Raw genomic sequence first — 20,209 nt, forward strand, 5'->3', positions numbered from 1 at the left:
CCACCACTGACAACTTTGAGGCTAAAACAGCTACAAAGGCTTTTTAGTTATGTTCGTAATCTCAGAGTACAACACACCAATGCACTGAGTTGAATATGAATGATGCTAATGAGACTAATGATATAGGGAAGCTTACTTAAAATCTGTAACTATATGGGTCTGCTCTCTTTAGTCAAGTAACCCATACATCGATTTCAATAACATCGACCACAAAATGTCGACAAGCTGGACTTTATCATGCAAGACCAAGTCCTAAAAGCACTATCAAAATCTAAAAATACTGCATCAATGGGTCCTGACAATATCTCTGAATGCATCTTAAATAGCATGAAGCATGATTTAGCCACACCCCTAACAACACTGTCTTGCCCCGAGCTATCATGCATGATCAAGTTCTAAAAGCACTATCAAAAACCAAAAATATTGCACCAGGGGCCCTGACAATACCTCTGGATGCATCTTAAAAAATATGAAGCACAATTTAGCCACCCCCAACAACACAGTTCAACCTTAGTATCCATAAAGGTTTTGTACCTAGTGAGTGGAGAACAAATACAGTCATTCTCCTGCACAAGAGAGGACCTTCCACAGACCCAGGCAATTACAGATCCATAAATCTAGCCAGCCGCATATGCAAAGCTATGGAATGACTTATCATGGAACTAAACAATAAGCACAAAGGGAACCTCCATACACTGAACCCATCTTAGTTTGGGTTCATCAAGGTCAGGTCATGTTTACTCAACTTGGTGGACTTTTTTGAAAAGGTCTCCAAAAACATGGATGAAGACAAAATGGTACACACCACATACCTTCACCTGGCCTAAGCTTTTGACAAAATCCCCCAGTCAGGCCTAGTAGAAAAGCTAAAAAAAAAACTGGGAATAAACCCCTATGTCACCAGCTGGATTGTCAAATTGCTCACAGATATGATGCAAGAAATCAAAATATGGGCAGTTACCTCCACAAAAAAGCCCAGTCACCAGTGGAGTCACCCAAGGTTCTATGGTGGGACCTCTCTTATTTGGCAGTTACGTCTCTAAACTGAAAGCTAATACCAAAGGGCTCTGGCTGACTAAATTTGCAGATGATTGCAAGGAAGGAAAAGTCATGGAATCCTCAAATGACTTAGCCATTCTGCAGGATGTTCTGTCCCAAATAGATAACTGGTGCCAAAATCATGGACTGAAAGTACATGCTTTGAAAGTCATCCACCACAGGGAATTACCACACTGACAATACACCATTAAGAGCTGATTCAGTTCTTAGGAATTTGGGAATGTATGTGGGCAGTGACCTAACTTTTGACCAACATATGTAAATTGTATTAAGAAAGTTATTCTTTATTGCACAGCTTATAAACAGAGGGGATGTGCTGAGATCTAGGAAACTTTATTATGTCATTCATTGAGTATAATGCCCCCTTTGGCATGTATGTGTCCAGACACAACTGGAATGCCTACAGACATACCTTACTAAAAGAATACAAGGCCTAAACAATATGTCCTACACGGACCAACTCAAAGCCCTGTCACTATACTCGGTATCCTACAGACTCTTATGAGGTGATCTTTGTCTAGAATACAACGTATCCATCGGCGCAATACTGATGGATTTATTACACATCAGCAAGTCAAATGGCATCAGAAATACTCTGTCTAGGGATCTAAACCTCTTTTGCCATATCAACTGAACAGTTTGGTGGGAGAGGTATATCTTGCAGAGGATACCATTGCTCTACAATAGATTCCCCATTCATGAAGTCAAAGCTCATCCCTGTCCAAGTTCAACAGCATCTTGGATTTATGGATGGGAAACAGAAAATTTACCTTAGGACTGCCCCCTGTACTACTAATGGACACAGGCAGCTCCTAAATGCTTTATCCCATGCATGGATCCCTTAATGTTATCTATGGTTTGATCCCAGTTGTCCTCATTAGGGGCAATATATAAGTACTGACCATAGTATGGGTAAGGCCAATCTAAAATCAAACTGGATAGGTTAATTTGAGCACCAGATGAGAAACTGGCTAGGATTAAAATGGCCTGCAAGAACTAGCCCAGTACTTACCTAGGAACCTATATCACAGTGCAACAGTACACTTACCTCTTTGTAGAGAGAGTATAGAAACACAATGGTCTGGACAGTCTTTCCCAGTCCCATCTCATCTGCAAGGATTGTGTCCGTTCCTTGTGCCCAGGAGAACCTAAGCCAATTTAAACCTTCCAGCTGATATGGGTGCAAGGTGCCACCTGTTATATCAATGTACCTGGGTTGCTTGTCAAACTTGACAGTAGGCTAAAAAAACACATAAAAAAAATCAAAGTGAGTTATATGCTATTATCTGCAATTAATATGACACCATTTATGTTATCTGAGAAATACAGTTGTGTAAGGTACTTTCCATAACAGCTGCTCTTCAAGGAGAAGCTATTGTGATAACGAATCTAAATATTTAGACTTACACATTCACTGTGTCCCACATTCCTGGCCAGAAGCTGACCAAGTGATGGCATATACTTTTTATATTCTTTTTATTGTCCATGCCTACTGAACATGAAGTCATTGTGTGACTGTGTCCATCCGTTCCCTATTGCTTCCATCATCCAGGCAGCCATTAGGGATATTTCTTTTCTCCAGCACTAAATCCTTCTCAGAAGCTGACCTACATCCTCACATATGCAAGGGTTTGTGGTGCCTTCTTTTGTGTGTGTGTGTGTGTGTGTGTGTATGTGTGTGCATTCACACACATACATTATGATGCCTACAAAGCAGACATGGCTTGACTTAACTAAGCATACATCCCTGGTCCATATTCAGTATTCTGTGCACCCCCACACTCCCCTCTTTTCAGTAACTGCAGACTGCATTGAACCAGACTGCCTCAATCCCCCAGGATGGGTAAGGTGAAGTCAGATACTCACTCTAAGAGTCTGCAAAATGTAAGCATATCTCTAAACATCTTTGAATAAATTACTATAAAACAACTGCCATGTTATTTGGACCAACCAAAAGTGAAAGGACTTTACAGCCAATGAAGATGTCCACCCACTTAAAATCATAATTTCTTAAGCTAAACAGCAGAAATACTATGGTGTCTGGTTCAGCCTATTCTTTCTATTACAGCTTATGCTAAAATGACCACTAATAAAATATTTAAGCATCCAGGCCTCATATACAGACTTTACTACCTGCTAACTCCTGAAGGCAGAAAAATCAATCTCTTTACCCCAAAACTGGAATATGTCTTTACTGTCATAACCTTTAATGTACTGAATAATGCCAAAGTTCTTATTTTTGCCATTCTCTCTCTCTCTCTACATTGAAAGAGAAGGTGCGGATGTGTAAGTTAATTTCCCATAACAGTATGTGTTCAAATAGATCACTGTTGCAGAAGACTAAGCTATATGGGTTATACCTTTCCCAGGATATGGCAAGCAGCCAGCATGCAAAGTTTTAACAAACCATCAATGTGCACTAACAATAAGCCGCGGTGGTGCAGCGGTAGCGTTGTTGCCTCACAGCAAGAGGTTCTCCCGTTCGATTCTCAGCTGGAGCGCCTTCTGTGTGGAGTCTGCATGTCCTCCCCATGGTCGAGTGGCGTTAGAAAGACATGCATAGAATGGGCGTGCCTTCGCTGAAGGTTGGGCGTCGAGCTGGCACCTCGGCACCAGTAAAAAAAATCTACTGCCAATCATTAACGGACTAGAGTTCCGTTGTGGCGACCCCTAACCGGGAAAAGCCGAAAGAAGAACAACAACATCAATGTGCACTAACTGCTGAAGTTGTTTAGGATAGCTGTATAAGGTTAGTGGTTAATGAGAGTAAGGGAGGATGTAGCCCTGCCAATAAAGCATATTCTAAGAAAAAAGGAAAATAAGAATTTCCACATCCTAGCAAAAAAAGATAACACAAAAAAGGGGGGATGGAGGGAGGGTGTCCCTACTGCAGCAGTGATCTATTCGTACACAACTGTACTATGTTCATCATTAGATGACTGTTGCAGTAGCATAAGCTATATTGGTAGATTACCAGAACTTAAAAAAAAAGAGATTCATAGGTTAGTACTAAGCTAACTGCCCTTGTGAGCCATTTTAAGCCTAGTCAATTATCCCTTGTGAGACTCAAACCCTGCACCTTGTGTTTGTAAGGCAAACACCTTAACCATTAGGCCACCCTCCCAACCCAATAAGCAATTTATTGATTCATAGGTTAGTACTAAGCTAACTGCCGTTGCGAGCCATTTTAAGCCTAGCCAGTTACCCCTTGTGAGACTCAAACCCTGCACCTTGTGTTTGTAAGGCAAGCACCTTAACCATTAGGCCACAAGGAAGACGTGTCAGAGTTCAGGAACCCTTGGAGAACTGTCCTAGCTAAACCTGCTGTAGACCTGGAAATTAAATTTAATTTGTAACATTTTGTAAAAAATATGCACAGAGGACCAAGTTGCTGCCCATAGAATCTAACATCCACCGTTTTCAAAAATGCCATGGAAGAAGCTAAAGGCCTGTGACCTTTCCTGGAAGTGAATTGTTATGGTGAGGGGCAAAAATACAATAGCATGAAACAACCACCTAGAAACTGTCTGTTTTGAGACTGACGTCACATTTATTTACTTTCATAAGAAATAAATAGTGAATTCGAACTGCTGAAGGTTTCAACCCTGTCAAGATAGTATCTGAGTTGCCTGTGAGCGCCTTGAGTAAGTAAAATCCTTTCTTCCTTTTTATTTTGGAACTGGAAGAAAGATAGTAAGATTAAAAGCTTGATTCAAAGTAAACTGAAACTACTATTAGGCATACATAAAGGATTTGTTCTCAAACATATCCCATCCTTAAGAAAAATTAAATAAGGTAAACTCAACATAAGAGATGTAACTCAAATACTCCTCTTGTAGAGGTCAGAGTGATAAGTAAAACTATTTTCCATATTAAGAAAACTGCCTTGTGCAATGGCTGGAATGGAAACAAATGTAACTTTCTCTAGAATAAAACTGAAATCCCAAGGAGAAGCCACCTGTTTTCTAGGTGGACAGATATGCACAACTCCTTTCAAAAACTGTCTGACTTGAGGCTGGGAAGAAAGGATGGGAGGGCTCCATGGATACACAAGAATAGAAAGCCAAGAGGCAAATCTTGATAGAAGAGTAAGAATGGCCAGAGGATAATAACTCACTCAAATACTGTGGAACCAGAGGAGTCTGGACCTTAAAAAGGTCCCAATTCTTACTATGGCATCAACTATAATATCTTTTCCATTTACCATATATGATTTTCTAGTAGCAGGTTTCTTAGTCTCCGTTAATACCTGGTGTACATCCTCAGAAAACAGGTGCCTAAATGGTATTAAAACTCTCATCTAGGCAGTCAATTAAAGAAGATGAAAATTTGTGAGTATCACATAATAGCAAACAAAATGGAAAACCAAGCAAATGCAAACCAGTAAAAGCTGTCACGAACACCAAGGGAACACAAGTAGAATCACCAAAAAGTTGTTTAATAAAACTGACCGCTTTCATCAGCAAGTATTTTGATTTCTTCAGAGTTGTACAGTGATAGAATGAAAAGACTCCATTTTATAGTTACATAATTAGTCACCTGATATGAACATGCACCCCCCCCCCCCCTTGGTGTTCATGACAACTTTTACTGAGTATCACATAATCCCAGTCTTGTTGAGTAAGGATTTCTGTTTACAAAATATACATCAACAGTGCTTGTAGTATGAAGGAGCACCTGCTGTTAACAAACTGCACATGCAATTAGCCAGTGTCTCTAAAGCAGGTGCTGTTAGATTAATTCTGCATGTGCTGCTTGAGATGTTTTTTTTTTTCTTTTTTTTAATGTCTGGAGATAGTTGATTCCATAAAGTGGGTCCGATTCCATAAAGCGGGTCCTACTCTTGTGGGGTCCTTCTCTCCTATAGTAAGTAAGTGAGAGAACTTTCTTGGCTGCCTCTGATAGAATAGTTTAGTTGTCTGATTGGGAATAATGTTGGAGAGTAGACAATAGTCTAGTTTAAAAATTCTAAGAAGTGCATTTAAGAGATGGGTAGCTCTGCTGGCAATAGGGTGCCAGTGAGCCTTTTCATATAAGATGCATTGATGGCAGTTAACATCTGCAAGGAGGGCAAATCTAAAGATTTTCTTTTCTATTACCTGTATTTTGTATGTATGTGCTGAGTGAACACCTATAATTGTCAGCATATTCTATCTTGGCAGTCAGGACATCTTTGGCTAAGGCCACACATGACACAGTTGAGAGAAGGTGTGAAGTTCAATAACATAGTTTTGGTTGTATTATGACTTTGTTAGCTATAGTGTTATTTTCAATGTCGATTATGAAAGGTACTGTTGCTAGTTTCTTTGTGATGGCAAAGAACATGACATTTGTCATGGCATTATTAATTTGGAGTCATTTAAGATTGTGGCTTACTGTAGTATTTGGTGCGATTTGGATTTGTGAGATTTAAGTAACAGAATATCATCATCATACATAATTATTTTATGGTTGAGTAAGTCATGTATGACATTATTAATAAAAAGAATAAAGAGGTCGTAGGATAGTGCCTTAAGGAACTCTAGTGTTGTGTTTTTATTTACAATAGTAAGTGTGGTGGAATTTGAACTTATCTTAGTAATTTTTAAACCACAGTGTGCTGTTTTCGCCAAAATTTAGTTTCTGGAGTTTTTCAAGTAACAGGAAATGGTTTAATGTTTCAAAGGTATGTTTCATGTCTACAGATATGCCGGCAGTAATAACACCATCATTAATATTGCTATAAACGAAATCTATAGCTGATAGTAAGGCAACCTGTGTACTAAAGGGGTTTTTAAAGGCATGCTGTTTATTATAAAGATCTCATAACCAGAGTTGGCCTTAGGTCATTTGGACCAATTTGGATCAATAGGGCCCCACGCCCCTAGGGAGCCCTGCACTAGGCTAAGACAGGGTCATTATGCCTTACATGACCCAGAGATTTGCTTGAGAAAAAATGCAGCAAAGTCCAAGGCATGTTCCTACTGGAAGTCTTGTAGGAGTTACAAGTTATAAGTGTAGCAGACATTTCCTGTCATGAATTGCACTGGTGCCTAGTCCAGCAGTATTATTAACCACAGCTTCATGTCTTTTGTATGGCTCACAGTCCCATAGTATTTGGTTGCTGAGTGTTCAACAGGGTCTTCAACCCAAAACTGGTCAGAATAACCATCTGGTTTTATGCACAGCTCCAGTAATTATTAGAAGACCATGCTTAATTTGAAGATTAATAGAAAGGTTCTGTGTTTTCTTTTGTTTCTCTTTCTGGCTTGCAGTTTATGAATGGTTGCTAATGAATACAGCTACAAGAAATATTTGTGGAATTATCAGTCTCAGACAGCTGGACAACAAACACTTGTAAGCATACAAAATAACAGATGCTGTGAAGTGAGGTAACTTCTGATCACTAGGACTTCTGATAGAATATTATTAATTCAGCAGTATGTTAGAAAAATAACTTGTAGTCAGAGATAGGAACATGATCCCAGGGAAGTGAAACATGAGGTGTGTGTGCTGACTGGTGGGAGGCAGAGGTGACCAAAAATGATTCACTTAGATGAAAGTGGAAAAACAATAACAGAAATGGGGGACAATTAGAAACTTAAAGCTAAAAATTGTTGCTCAAGATTCAGGATGAGTTTTGACAGGAAATTAAAGAAAGCTGAGCAATTTTTTTAAAATATTCTACCTACAGCCATATGGGTTTTATTATGGCATTCCTATTTCTTCCTACTTGCCAAAACATGATACTTCGCGATTACTGTAAATTATCAATGCATATTGTTGCCATTGTGACCTGGCATATTGTTGGAAAAGATCTGTGTATATTGGTCCATTTACCCAATTTAACAAGTAACTAAATAAGCAAGAATATTTCTTAGTGTGCTGATGTTTGAGCAATACTGACTCTAAGGAGAGGCCCAAGATTATTACCATTAATGTTCACCATTCTGAGGATATTTAACAGTTTTATATAGTTTTGTGAAACACATTGACTTTAACACGGTATTAGAAATAACTGCATAAGGAACTCCAACCATTGAGAAAATGATAGGAGAAAACTGGAACCCCATGAAGGAAAAAAGGGTAATTTGAGATGAGAATGTATAACTGAGGTTAAAAATTTTTCATGCTCATTATGGGACCACAGTCTTCCCACAACCATTAAGTGCAGCTCCACTGTATCATGTGTACAGTACTTTCTGGCATCTATGGACATTAAGCATGGGAAGCAAGTTCTGAGGACTGGGATGAGTCAACAGATTTTACCAGTTTCATGTTACAAGTGATCTTACTTCAGGGTAGCAGAGTATGCATAATGTTGTCTGCTGCACCTATCAAAGATGTTGGATTTACAGAGTACTTCACTTAAAAAGGTAGTTTCATTTATTTACTTACTTACTTAAAAGTTTAACTATGGAAGAGCAGAGCACTGATCCATCTAGACCACTTTCAGGCTCAGCACAGCAGAAAACAACCAAAGAAATTAACTTTACTCAATATCAGTGCTACAGTGGTAATGTAAGAGCAAGCATGGAGACAGGTGTAAATCAGGATAATATGAAAACAAAAAAAAGTATGCATATACAATACTTCATTCAGAAAGTGGATAAGAGTACCTGCACACTGTCATAAAATTATACAGTATAATGCTTCTTTGGAGAAAAGTATATACAAAGAACAAAGCTTTTACAGAATATATAATTGTTGTGAATGGGATGTGAAAGAGAGTATGGCACAAGATAAAGTAGGGGAAGAAAGGAAGGTAGGGAGACAGAAAACAGGTAAAGGGGATAAGTGTGCAGCAACTTCCAATACAGGTTAAGGAGATTCAGGCAGAACTATAGAAGTCTGGGGGCACATTTACTGGAAAGCCAGGGTGCACTCAATCTGATGAAGCACCATGTCAAAAGGCTTCAGTGGCCAATCAAATAGCCCCTTACACTGTGACTGAGTTAAGCACACTCTGAGAGAGGAGCTATGTGAGATGCTGGCTCTGGGTTTCATCCAGGTATTTAATAGTTTATTTCTGTTTTACTATGTCTTATGACAAACTACAAGCTAATAAATAACCATATTGTTTTAATTTTAACAGAGTAATAGCATGCATTCTTGACATCTTATCTGAAATAGTCTTATGTTCAAGAAGCCAGCAAGGGAGGAAGGGGTATGGTAATGGTGAGCAGTGACGGGGTCCCACCAAAATGGTCCTAATTGGGCCCTGCAAATAACTATTAATATGTTTGAGAAACTGTTGGTAAATTAGTTTCTTCAAATATTTCAGTAATGGAACAGAGGATTGAGATGGGTCTATAATCTTAGGAAGAGGAATGACAGCTGCATCCTGAAAGCAGGAAGGACTATATCCTTAGTCAGTGATGGATTAAAAGTATGAGAATGTGGATTTGGATTTTGCACCTGAAGAGTTTAGTTTGAGCGTAGGGGCTTAGTCTGTTTTTCTTGTTATAGCACTGAAATGTGGCAGAATAACAGAATATAGAGGGTGGGAGGGGTTGGTAGCATTTTGAGGGGTGAAGTAGGGAATGGATCAACAATATCCTGTGAGATAGACAGTACAAGACAATTTGAGTAAAGTAATGTGTTCTTGAAATGCTAACTGCAGTTTGACAGATTACTTGTTAGATGTCTTAATTCCTTCCAAAAAAGCTTAGGTTTTGATTCTAGGACATTTGCTTTTGTTTTAGGTATAAGACTTTGGCACCATTAGTGTCTATACTATTAGCTTTTATTAATTCTAGGTATCGCTGATGTAGACCTTGATTTGTTGAGTTTCAAGCTCACCGAGCATTGTCCCTTTCTTTAATGTTATTTTTAATATTGAATGTAAACCAGTGACATTTTTGTCCTCTGAGCCTATATTGTGAATTGGGAAACAGAGATTCTTGATTATTTGATACAGAATTAAATTATGACAGTAGGATTAGTTTGGGAGTGGACAAGGGATCCCCTCAATAGATCTTCAAAAACAAAATCAGCTACACTAAAGTAGTAACGACTAAAGACAGAAAATGTGTAGAAATGAAGGGGGAAGTGAGTGTACAGGGCCATGTCAGTGCAACAAATCAGAATTTAGGGAGGAAAACGTGGAGTTAAAGGAGCACAAGAAAGTCAGTACAAACAGGTGAACAAAGTTCTGTTGAACACTCAAACAGAAAGTCTCAGAAGGTAGGTGTTATGTGATATCTGCATGGGAACAATTTACAGCTTTAGTATGGAAATTCAAGCAAAGAAAAGGCAAACCAAACATAGACATACTTAAAACAAGTTTTAAATATGGGAGGGGAAGCTCTATCTTCAAATATGCAGCATGTAACTTGGTATTAAAAGGAAGACTTTCACAGTATGATTTCTGGCACTGTTTGGTTAATTTCCTGTTAAAATTAATGAAATGAAGCATTTAAAGCCACACACACAAGACATATAAGTTCATAAGTGTTTACGACACTAACGACCACAAGGGCCTTTTTAAGCCTAGCCATGCATCCCAAATCACTGACAAGTTCTGATACCCTTGATAAGTGTAAGCATGGGCGTAAGAGATGAACCATTTACAGTTTACCTCTGTACAATTAGATACATAGGTGCCAAACCAGGGATGAACTTCCGGTTTCCCATCCAGTTGTCCAAGTTACACTTGAATTGAGTTAGGGAGGAACTCTGCTTCACATGGATGGGGAGCCTGTTCCACAGATGAGGTAGTCTCTGGGATACATATCTATCTCTCCAGCAGATCCTATTTATATCACAGGCAAGGTTGAAGTCCTTAGAATGGGTAATTCTGGTGCTGTTTGTTATGTGGATATGCAAGAGGTCCATCAGAGTGGGGTCTGACAATGCCCTGTATGCCAGGCATAGATCTCCCCTCAAAAGTCTGTAGGAGACATAATACAGAGATAGGGCCTTGAGGCAATCTGCACAAGACACATTACTTATGCTCTGTATTCTTTTAGTAAGGAACCTCTGTGGACATTCCAATTGTTGGATATGCCTGGTTAGGTACATACCAAAGGGGGCATTGTACTCGATGACAGGTCTGATGAATGCCGAATACAGTAGAACAATGACTTCCTTGGACTTAGATGCCATACCTTTGTTTATAAGTTGCTCAACATAGAATGATGTCCTCATCACTGTAGACACATGATGATCAAAGGCTAGATTACTACCTATGTGTGTCTCGAAGTCCCTGACTACTGGGTCAGGTCTAAGGGGTGTGTTGTCAATATGATAGCTACCAGGGATGGATGACTTCCCAAAAGACATTATTATGCATTTCATGGCATTTAGTTTTAGTCCATGGTTCTGACACCAGTTATTTGTCTGTGTCAGTTCCTCCTGGAGAACATCTGTGTCAGTGTGAGATTCAATCTTCTTCTTCTCTTTCGGCTGCTCCCGTTAGGGGTCGCCACAGCGGCTCATCTGTTTCCATTTCTTCCTGTCCTCTGCATCTTGCTCTGTCACACCAACCACCTGCATGTCCTCTCTCACCACATCCATAAACCTTATCTTAGGCCTTCCTCTTTTCCTCTTACCTGGCAGCTCCATCCTTAGCATCCTTTTCCCAATACACCCAGTTTCCCTCCTCAGCACATGTCCAAACCAATGCAATCTCGCCTCTCTGACCTTGTCTCCAAACTGTCCAACCTGAGCTGACCCTCTAATATACTGATTCCTAATCCTGTCCATCCTTGTCACACCCAGTGCAAATCTTAACATCTTTAACTCTGCCACTTCCCGCTCTGACTCCTGCCTTTTTGTCAATGCCACCGTCTCCAACCCATACAACATAGCTGGTCTCACTATCCTTTCGTAGACCTTCCCTTTCACTCTTACTGGTACCTGTCTGTCACAAATCACTCCTGACACTCTTCTCCACCCATTCCACCCTGCTTGTACTCTCTTCTTCACCTCTCTTCCACACTGAACTGCTGATTCCAAGTACTTAAACTCATCCACCTTCGCCAACTCAACTCCCTGCATCCTCACCATTCCTCTATCCTCCCTCTCATTCACACACACATATTCTGTCTTAGTCCTGCTGACCTTCATTCCTCTCCTCTCTAGAGCATATCTCCACCTCTCCAGGGTCTCCTCAACCTGGTCCTTACTCTCACTACAGATCACAATATCATCTGCAACCATCATAGTCCATGGGGCCTCCTGTCTGATCTTGTCTGTCAACCCGTCCATCACTATTGCAAATAAGAAAGGGCTCAGAGCTGATCCTTGATGTAATCCCACCTCCACTTCAAACGCATCTGTCACTCCCACTGCAGACTTCACCACTGTCACATTACCCTCATACATATCCTGTACCACTCTTACATACTTCTCTGCCACTCCTGACTTCCTCATACAATGCCACAACTCCTCTCTAGGCACCCTATCATATGCTTTCTCCAAGTCCACAAAGACACAATGCAACTCCTTCTGACCTTCTCTATATTTCTCCATCAACACTCTCAGAGCAAACATCGCATCTGTAGTGCTCCTTCCTGGCAAGAAACCATACTGCTGATCACTAATCATCACCTCCCCTCTTAACCTAGTTTCCACCACTCTTTCCCATAACTTCAAGCTGTGACTGATCAGTTTTTGTGAGATTCAATGACCACTCCTAATTTGCAATCATCTGCAAATTTAGTCAGCCAGAGACCACTGACACTGGCCTTGAATTCAGAGAATTAAATGCCAAAAAGGAATGGTCCAAGGACTGATCCCTGAGGGACTCCACTTGTGACTGGCCTCTTTGTAGAGGTGGAATCCCCAATTCGAACTTCCTGGGTCCTGCCTGTGAGCCAGTTGGCTATCCAATATACGGTGACATACGAGTTTGTACCTAATGTCTTGAGTTTGTCAACAATGCCCGAGTGGAGTATTGTGTCAAATGTCTTGGCCAGGTCAATGTAGAGAGTGTAAATTACTTTGTCCTCATCCATTGCTTTGGTGACCTTCTCAAAGAAGCCCACCAGGTTGAGTAGGCATGATCTGCCCTTGATGAAACCAAACTGGGTTGGGTCCAGAGTCTAGAGGTTCAGTATATCTGTTGATCATCTCCATGATAATTCTTTCCATGGCTTTACATATAAGACTAGTCAGACTTATGGGTCTGTAGTTTCCAGGGTCCGTAGATGGCCCACCTTTATGAAGAGGGATGATTGTTACCTTTCTACGTTCATGAGGCATGAAGCCTGTTTGGAGGCTACAGTTAAGTAGTAATACCAAAGGCCTGATAGATCATGTTTCATGCTATTAAGAAGGCATCCTGGGATATTGTCTGGGCCCATTGATGCAGTGTTCCTGGTCTTAGAGAGAGCATTAAGAACCTGTTCCCTTAGTGACAGTAGAGGGAGTTATATTTGATGATATTTCCTGAGGGAAGGCTGAGGAGGAGAGAGGGGTAAAGTTGGAGCTGAATTTATCAGCCAGGAGGTTTGCTATATCTATTGTCTCAGTATAGGTAGCTCAAGTTACAATGAGCTCTGCAAACAATTGTGTATTGCCTATGAGGTTGCGGACATAGCTAAAGAATGCTTTGTGGTTGTCCTTGGCCTGGGAGGCCAAACGTACCTCAAATTTGGCTTTGGTAGACTTTATTTATTCTCTGAGTTGTTTGTTTAGTTTGATGAGAGTGCTTTTATCCTGCTGGGTGCTGCATCTCCTATTTTTTGCCATGATTTTCTTCCTCCTGTTATACAGCTGATTGATTGATTTTGTGATTCCACCATGGTGGCTTGCTTTTTGAGTTAGTTCTGTATTTCTTCCTGGTGGGTGCAGCTGCCTCTATTCAGCTATTAACATGCTTGTACAGGGTTTCTGTGAACAGTTCTGCATAGGCAGAAGTGTTCTCAGGGTTTACGGGAGCTTGAAATTTTGCCAGGTTCTCCCTTAATAGCAGGAGGATAGCCTTAGAATAGTTCCTGAATATTCCAGGTTTAGCTGGAGATCCAGGTTTTATTTTTACTTCAAAGGAGACCATTTTGTGGTCTGACCTTACCAGGGAAGGCATTACAGTATCAGATAACAAATTAAATAATTTCAGAGCTACACAGTTAAGGCTCCTAGACATAGCGCAAGCAGTAAACTACAATTCAAAGTGCAAGGGATGATGATGAAACGGGGTGGAACCTCAAGCAACAAGAAGAAACTGGGACTTTTAGATACAGGTCTTTAAGAAGAATAACAATAAACATACAGAATATTACATCTATAAAGTAGCAGAAAGTATTGTAAGAACTAAGCCAACACAGGAATGCAGAAAGAAGATTCTGTCAATAGGCATACCTCTCAACTGTCCAGATTTTGCCTCATATTTTTGGTGCATTCCTCATAACATTTGTGGCTTTCTGACAAATCACTGGCATGATCTGAGGACTGAAGTCACTAAATAATGACATACATTTGAGTTTCAGACTGCAAATCATTCAGAAAATGTATGATTACACATACCCTGTTACTCTAGCAACTTTCTAAGTTTCTAAGAGCAATATTTAACATCTTCCCCTATTTTTGGGCCTTTGTCCCCCATTTTGTCACGTTTTATCCAGATTTCTTACAGTAAGTATTTGAGAGGTATTCCTATAGGGATGACTGCAATTAGTGAGATAGAGAATAGGCGAGAGGGGGCTGGAATTTATTGCAGAAAATTGGCGAAGGAAACAAGCTATTTGGAGCAAATAACTGGAGAAGGAAAGATGACAGAATGGAAAGGCGTCAAGAATTTATTTGGACTGCAGGTTAGAGACTGCCTTCCATATCAGGGATTGATATCTGAGTATAGGTAAAGAGAAAGAAATAGAGGGTCCTAAACAAAAGACCAGCACTGGTAGAGTTTTTAGTAGACTCTAGAACAGAAGCTGTAATAAAAAAAGAATAATTAGTGGAGCATATAAAATACTGCATGATAACTATAAGAATCAGATAAGGTTAGAAAAGATTGGGAAGTTACATTGGATAAGCAATTCACAAAGAAACAATGGGATGACATATGTATATCTCCCAAATATGCAACAAAATCTAGAAGATTTAGGGTTTTTGCTTGGAAATGTTTACAGAAATATTTTATACCATTATATATTTTATACTCCAAGGAATTTTTCCTCAGGTAGAGAGCAAATGTTGGAGGTGTGACAGGGAAGAAAGAGGTGACTGGAAACATATTTTCTGGGAGTGCAGTGAGTTGGTAGATAAGGTTCCCTGCAGGATGCACTGTTGGAGATGCTGGGTGGGCAGATTGGTGTGACGAGGGAGATGATTTTTCTGAGCTACGATACAGAATCCGAATTGCCTACACATAGTAAGGCCTTGTTGTGTCTAATTATGGTAGTTACCAAAAAAGGAATTACTAGAAAATGGAAATCAAAATTTAAAATGACTATACTAGATGTAGCGAATATAGTAAAAGAGATAAAACAACTGGAATTAAGATCTTTAGAAAAGATTAGGAGCAAAGTACATAAGAAAAAAATGGGAATTGTGGGAACAATACATACAGGGGAGGAATGAGGTTTAAAAGTAGGTAGGACTTAAATGATCTATGTAATGTCTGACTGAAAATGATTGAGTAGATTATAAGTGATGTATAATGTTTGCAAATGGAAGTGTGTCTGTATTGTTTGTGATGTAAAATGCTTGCAACTAGGACTTTGTCAGTGTGGTTTGTTTTCATTTATATAAATGTATGATTGCCTGTGTCATAAGTGATGGTTTAATAAAGATGTTTCTTGTTAGAAAAGGACAGGACTTGAATAATTTACGTAATGTTACTTAGGTTATATGATATATAGCAATATATGTGAAATATAATATTGGTAAATGTGAACGTGTTAATACAGTTTGACTACTTTAATGTAAATGCATATTTGCCTGTGTCACAAGTGATAATTCAACAAATGTATTAAAAAAAGATAAATGAAATCAATTGGGCTTTCCTTTATTCATATTCCTCACATTTATTCAAAAAAAAAAAACAGAAATCGTAATGTATTATTGACTTCAACATAATGCATGATTGACTTCAACAATTGGCTAAGTTTCTGGTGTCATTCTAAGGGGATCCAGTATCTGTCTGCTTGGGATGACATGACTGACAGACCTCGATGCTTTGCCAGAGATGGCATGCATCTGTCATCCCTGGGTTTCCAGGTACTAGCTAAGGCTCTTGCCACCCCTATAGTGCCTTTTTTAGGCTGTGTTCCAAAGACCAAATTACCATCGTAACAGCTATAAATAAATGCAATCTGAGGGTCATGCTGCTCAATGCTAGAAGTCTAAATCTCAAGATGCACTCACTCGAAGCACTCCTCAAAATGGAGAACATCGACATTTGTGCTGTAACGGAGACCTGGTTTAAAGCGGCAGAAAGCACCCCTGCGATACCAGGCTATAGCTCATTCCACACCTTTCGGCCCCAAACATGGACCAAAGCTCCAAAGGTGGTGGTATCTCCATATTCATAATGGATATGCACACCACCAGACTAGTAGACCAACATAATGCATCTGAGATACTTCAAGTACAACTAACATTGGGTAAGACTGAGATCCAGTTCATAGCCTGCTACAGGTCCCCAACCATTTCCCTAGACTCTCACTCCATTTTCCTAAGCACCCTGGAATCTATCAAGGTCCAACCCAACATTCTCACACTAGGAGACTTCAACTACCTCTCCATCAACTGGGAAAACTACTCAAGCACCAATACACTTGCCCAACGCTTCCTGGAATTCATCAATTCCAATGCCCTGGACCTGCTCATTCTGACCCCCACTACAGGAAGCAACATCCTTGACTTGATTGTTTCTAACATGGGCAACCGTTGCTCTACACCAGTAGTCAATCCCTCCCTGGTCAGATCCGACCATAAACTAATCACAATGGAAATCCACATCTCACCCACACACCCCCTGCAAAGGTAACCACCTTGAAAAAATTCTCCAAAGCTGACTTTGGACTCCCAAAAACAGAGGTAGCCAATTTCACGGCACCTATGTCAATGGAAGATAACTGCATGACTGCCGAATCATACACCAATGCACTGTATGAACATGTACATAAATGCATGGAACTAGCCATAGCCAGCAGAACCAAGATGCTCTCCTCCAAAAAAAAAAGAACCCAATCTGGTGGTCCCCTGCCATTAATAAACTCTACAACAGAAGGAAGAAACTGTTGCAGAAAAAGGTGAAGTCCCAAGACTGAAAAAACTCCCTTATTAGCCTCAACAAAAAGTTGAGATCCCTCACCAAATCCTTTAAAGCCAGCTATGAAGGCAGAATTGTGGCAGACAATAAAAACAATCACAAAGCCTTTTATACTTATATCAAGAACCTCCACGGCAATACCCAGATGTGCTCTGAGTTACTGCACAATGCGCCAACAGATATTGCCAACATACTGGCCAACAGATTCAATGCCAACTTTTCCCCTCTCTCCCCCCAAAAGACCAATCACAATACCGGAAGAATGCCAGTCACCCAGCATTACTGCAGCCCAGGTTAAAGCTGCATTGTCCAAGGCCAAGAGTACAGCTTCCATGGGACCCGATAATATCCCTGGTTGTGTTTTACATGAACTACAAAGCGAACTGGCACCACATCTGTGTGCCCTGTTCACTCACAGTCTCACCTCAGGCTTTGTCCCTACCAAATGGCGCACTGCTACTGTCATCCCTCTCCATACAGGGGGAATGACTACAGACCCTGGGAATTATCGCCCCATTAACCTGACAAGTCTGATATGTAAAGCTATGGAGCGCATCATCATGGACCTGATTAACAAAGATATAGAAAATCTCCAAACTCAGGACCTCATGCAGTCTGGCTTTGTGAAAGGGTGATCATGCCTGCTCAACATGGTTGACTTCTTTGAGTCAGTCACCAGGGCTGTGGATGAGGGTAAGGCAGTGCATACAGCCTACCTCGATTTGGCCATGGCCTTTGATACCATTCCTCACTCAGGAATTATTCATAAAGTCACCAAACTAGGCATTAGCCCCTATATCACTAGGTGGGTTGCAAATTAGCTCACGGATAGAACACACAGTGTGAAAGCAGCGAACTCCAAGTCAGACTGCCGACCAGTCACAAGTGGAGTCAACAGGGATTGGTCCTGGGTCCTCTCCTGTTCGGCATCTACTTCTCAGAAGTCCAGGCCAACACAAAGGGACTCTGGCTGACCAGGTTCGCAGACGACTACAAGCTGGGAGCCATTATTAACTCCCCAAGTGATGCAGACATCCTACAGAAAGGCCTAACTGAGACCAATGACTGGTGTCGAAACCATGGTCTTAAGCTTAACTCCAAAAAATGCTTCGTCATCCCCTTTGGTAAAAACTCAGTTCCCACTACCTACCACATCAATGGGAGCCCAGTGAACATGGAAGGCATTATAAGAGATCTGGGGACGCAGGTTGACAGCAACCTCTCCTTCGACCACCACATTGCCACTGTGGTCAGAAAGTCCTTCTGTGTGGCACATCTCATTACCAAGTGTTTTGCATCCAGGAAGAGGTCATCATCTCTCTCTACTCTTCCCTCATTAGGCCAATCATTGAGTATAAGGCCCCATTTGACATATACCTCACTAGACACATGCAACAGCTGGAAAGGCCTCAAAAGTACCTCATGAAGAGGATCCTAGGCCTTAAACATATGTCCTACACAGACAGACTCAAAAAAACTCCAGTTATTCTGTCTCCTATCGTCTACTAAGAGGCAAACTCTGCTTGACTTACAAAGCCATGTCTGACCCAGCTCTGTTCAAAATGCTACATCTAAAGAAATTCCAATCCCTCCGCACCACATGCTCCAGAGACCTCAACCTCATTATCACAATCAACAGAACATGCTGGAGGGACAGGTTCCTCACCCAGAGACTGCCCATGCTCTGGAATAGACTTCCCATGCATGTCAAGCAGAGCAACTCGCTGTCCTTCTTCAAGAGAAACCTTGATGAGTGGATGGGTAATAGAAAATTCACCCCGGGGATCACTCCAGTGTCTCTACTTGATAGAGGCACTGGGAACTAATGTTGGGTGTCACGATGCCAGGGCACTTCTATGGACTAGGCTTGTAAAGGCTTCAGGGCCATTAGCCTAGTACACACCTATGAACCTATTACTGGTTAGATATTTAATAGTTGAGTAGTTCTGTTGGGCAGAAAAGGGTAAGTAATGATAACTTGGGTGATACAAGATGTTAACTTATTCAAGCATATAGCTTCTAGTTCTATTTTGAATACTTCCAGTTAACACTCATAGCACCTTATGGCATCCTTTTTTTGTTATGCCTTCTTTAGCTAAGTGATTATCAGCTAATAATGGACAGTATTAGATAGAGCAAGGACTTATAAACAAAATGACAATTAGTTACTCTGTGATGTCCTGTAGTAGAGCAAGTAATCCCTGTTTGCCACTTATTATTCATATTTACGTTCATGTTTTCATAACTGAGAGACCTACATGTTAATGAGAAGTATTATTTATTTATTATTTATTTTAAATTAGGTAACACGGAAAGTCCGTCTGGACTGGCAGTCCTTTTTCAGCGGAGGCCCAGGGAGAAAAGCTCCACATTTCAGTACAGTATTGGTACAAACATAACAGAGAAAAACATAAATAATAGTTACAATTTTTAAACATAATGAACAATGAACATGCATGAAAAATATTTACATAATGAACAATGAACAAGCATGAAACTATTTATTTATGACAAGATGTATAGATGTGTAGAGTTCTTATATTATATAAAATTGTGAGGCCAGTCAACAATACGGAAATATTGCAAATGGATGTTGTATAATAAGAAGCTATGTACTTACCATAACATGCCATGTGAGTTGTTATTCTCGCCTTCATTATTACTGATGGGTTCGGAGCCAATCATCGGCTCTGATTTGGCCAAATAGCAAAGCTCGAGGTCTCAAACAGCTCGAGGCCAAAGCCATATCACACAATCCACCGCTACATTCCCCAGATCTTGTTTGCTGCCAACTAGTGTAGAAACCTATCCTAGATTTCAAGGAAATCATAAAATCCAGGGTGAAAGGAAATGCCTCAGGAAAACCAAAACCAGAGTGGTACCTCTCGTACTTCCAGACATAGGAAGGGGGTAGGAGGGGGGGGGTCATAATAATGAAGACGAGAAGAA

The 20,209-nt window shown here is 40.4% G+C and overlaps 1 protein-coding gene across 3 annotated transcripts in view; it reads right to left on the bottom strand.

The window, feature by feature from the left end:
* CHD5 (chromodomain helicase DNA binding protein 5) overlaps nucleotides 1-20,209 on the bottom strand; it is a 2,140,358-nt gene that overhangs the window by 1,331,321 nt on the left and 788,828 nt on the right. For all 3 annotated transcript variants that reach the window (XM_044063016.1, XM_044063014.1, XM_044063013.1), the window contains exon 12: nucleotides 2,108-2,299. In XM_044063016.1, coding sequence (XP_043918951.1) covers nucleotides 2,108-2,299 — 192 coding nt within the window. The remainder of the gene's footprint in view (nucleotides 1-2,107; nucleotides 2,300-20,209) is intronic.

This window comes from Protopterus annectens, chromosome 2.part1, assembly GCF_019279795.1.
Source record: "Protopterus annectens isolate FY-2018-M chromosome 2.part1, PAN1.0, whole genome shotgun sequence".
NCBI lineage: Eukaryota > Metazoa > Chordata > Ceratodontiformes > Protopteridae > Protopterus > Protopterus annectens.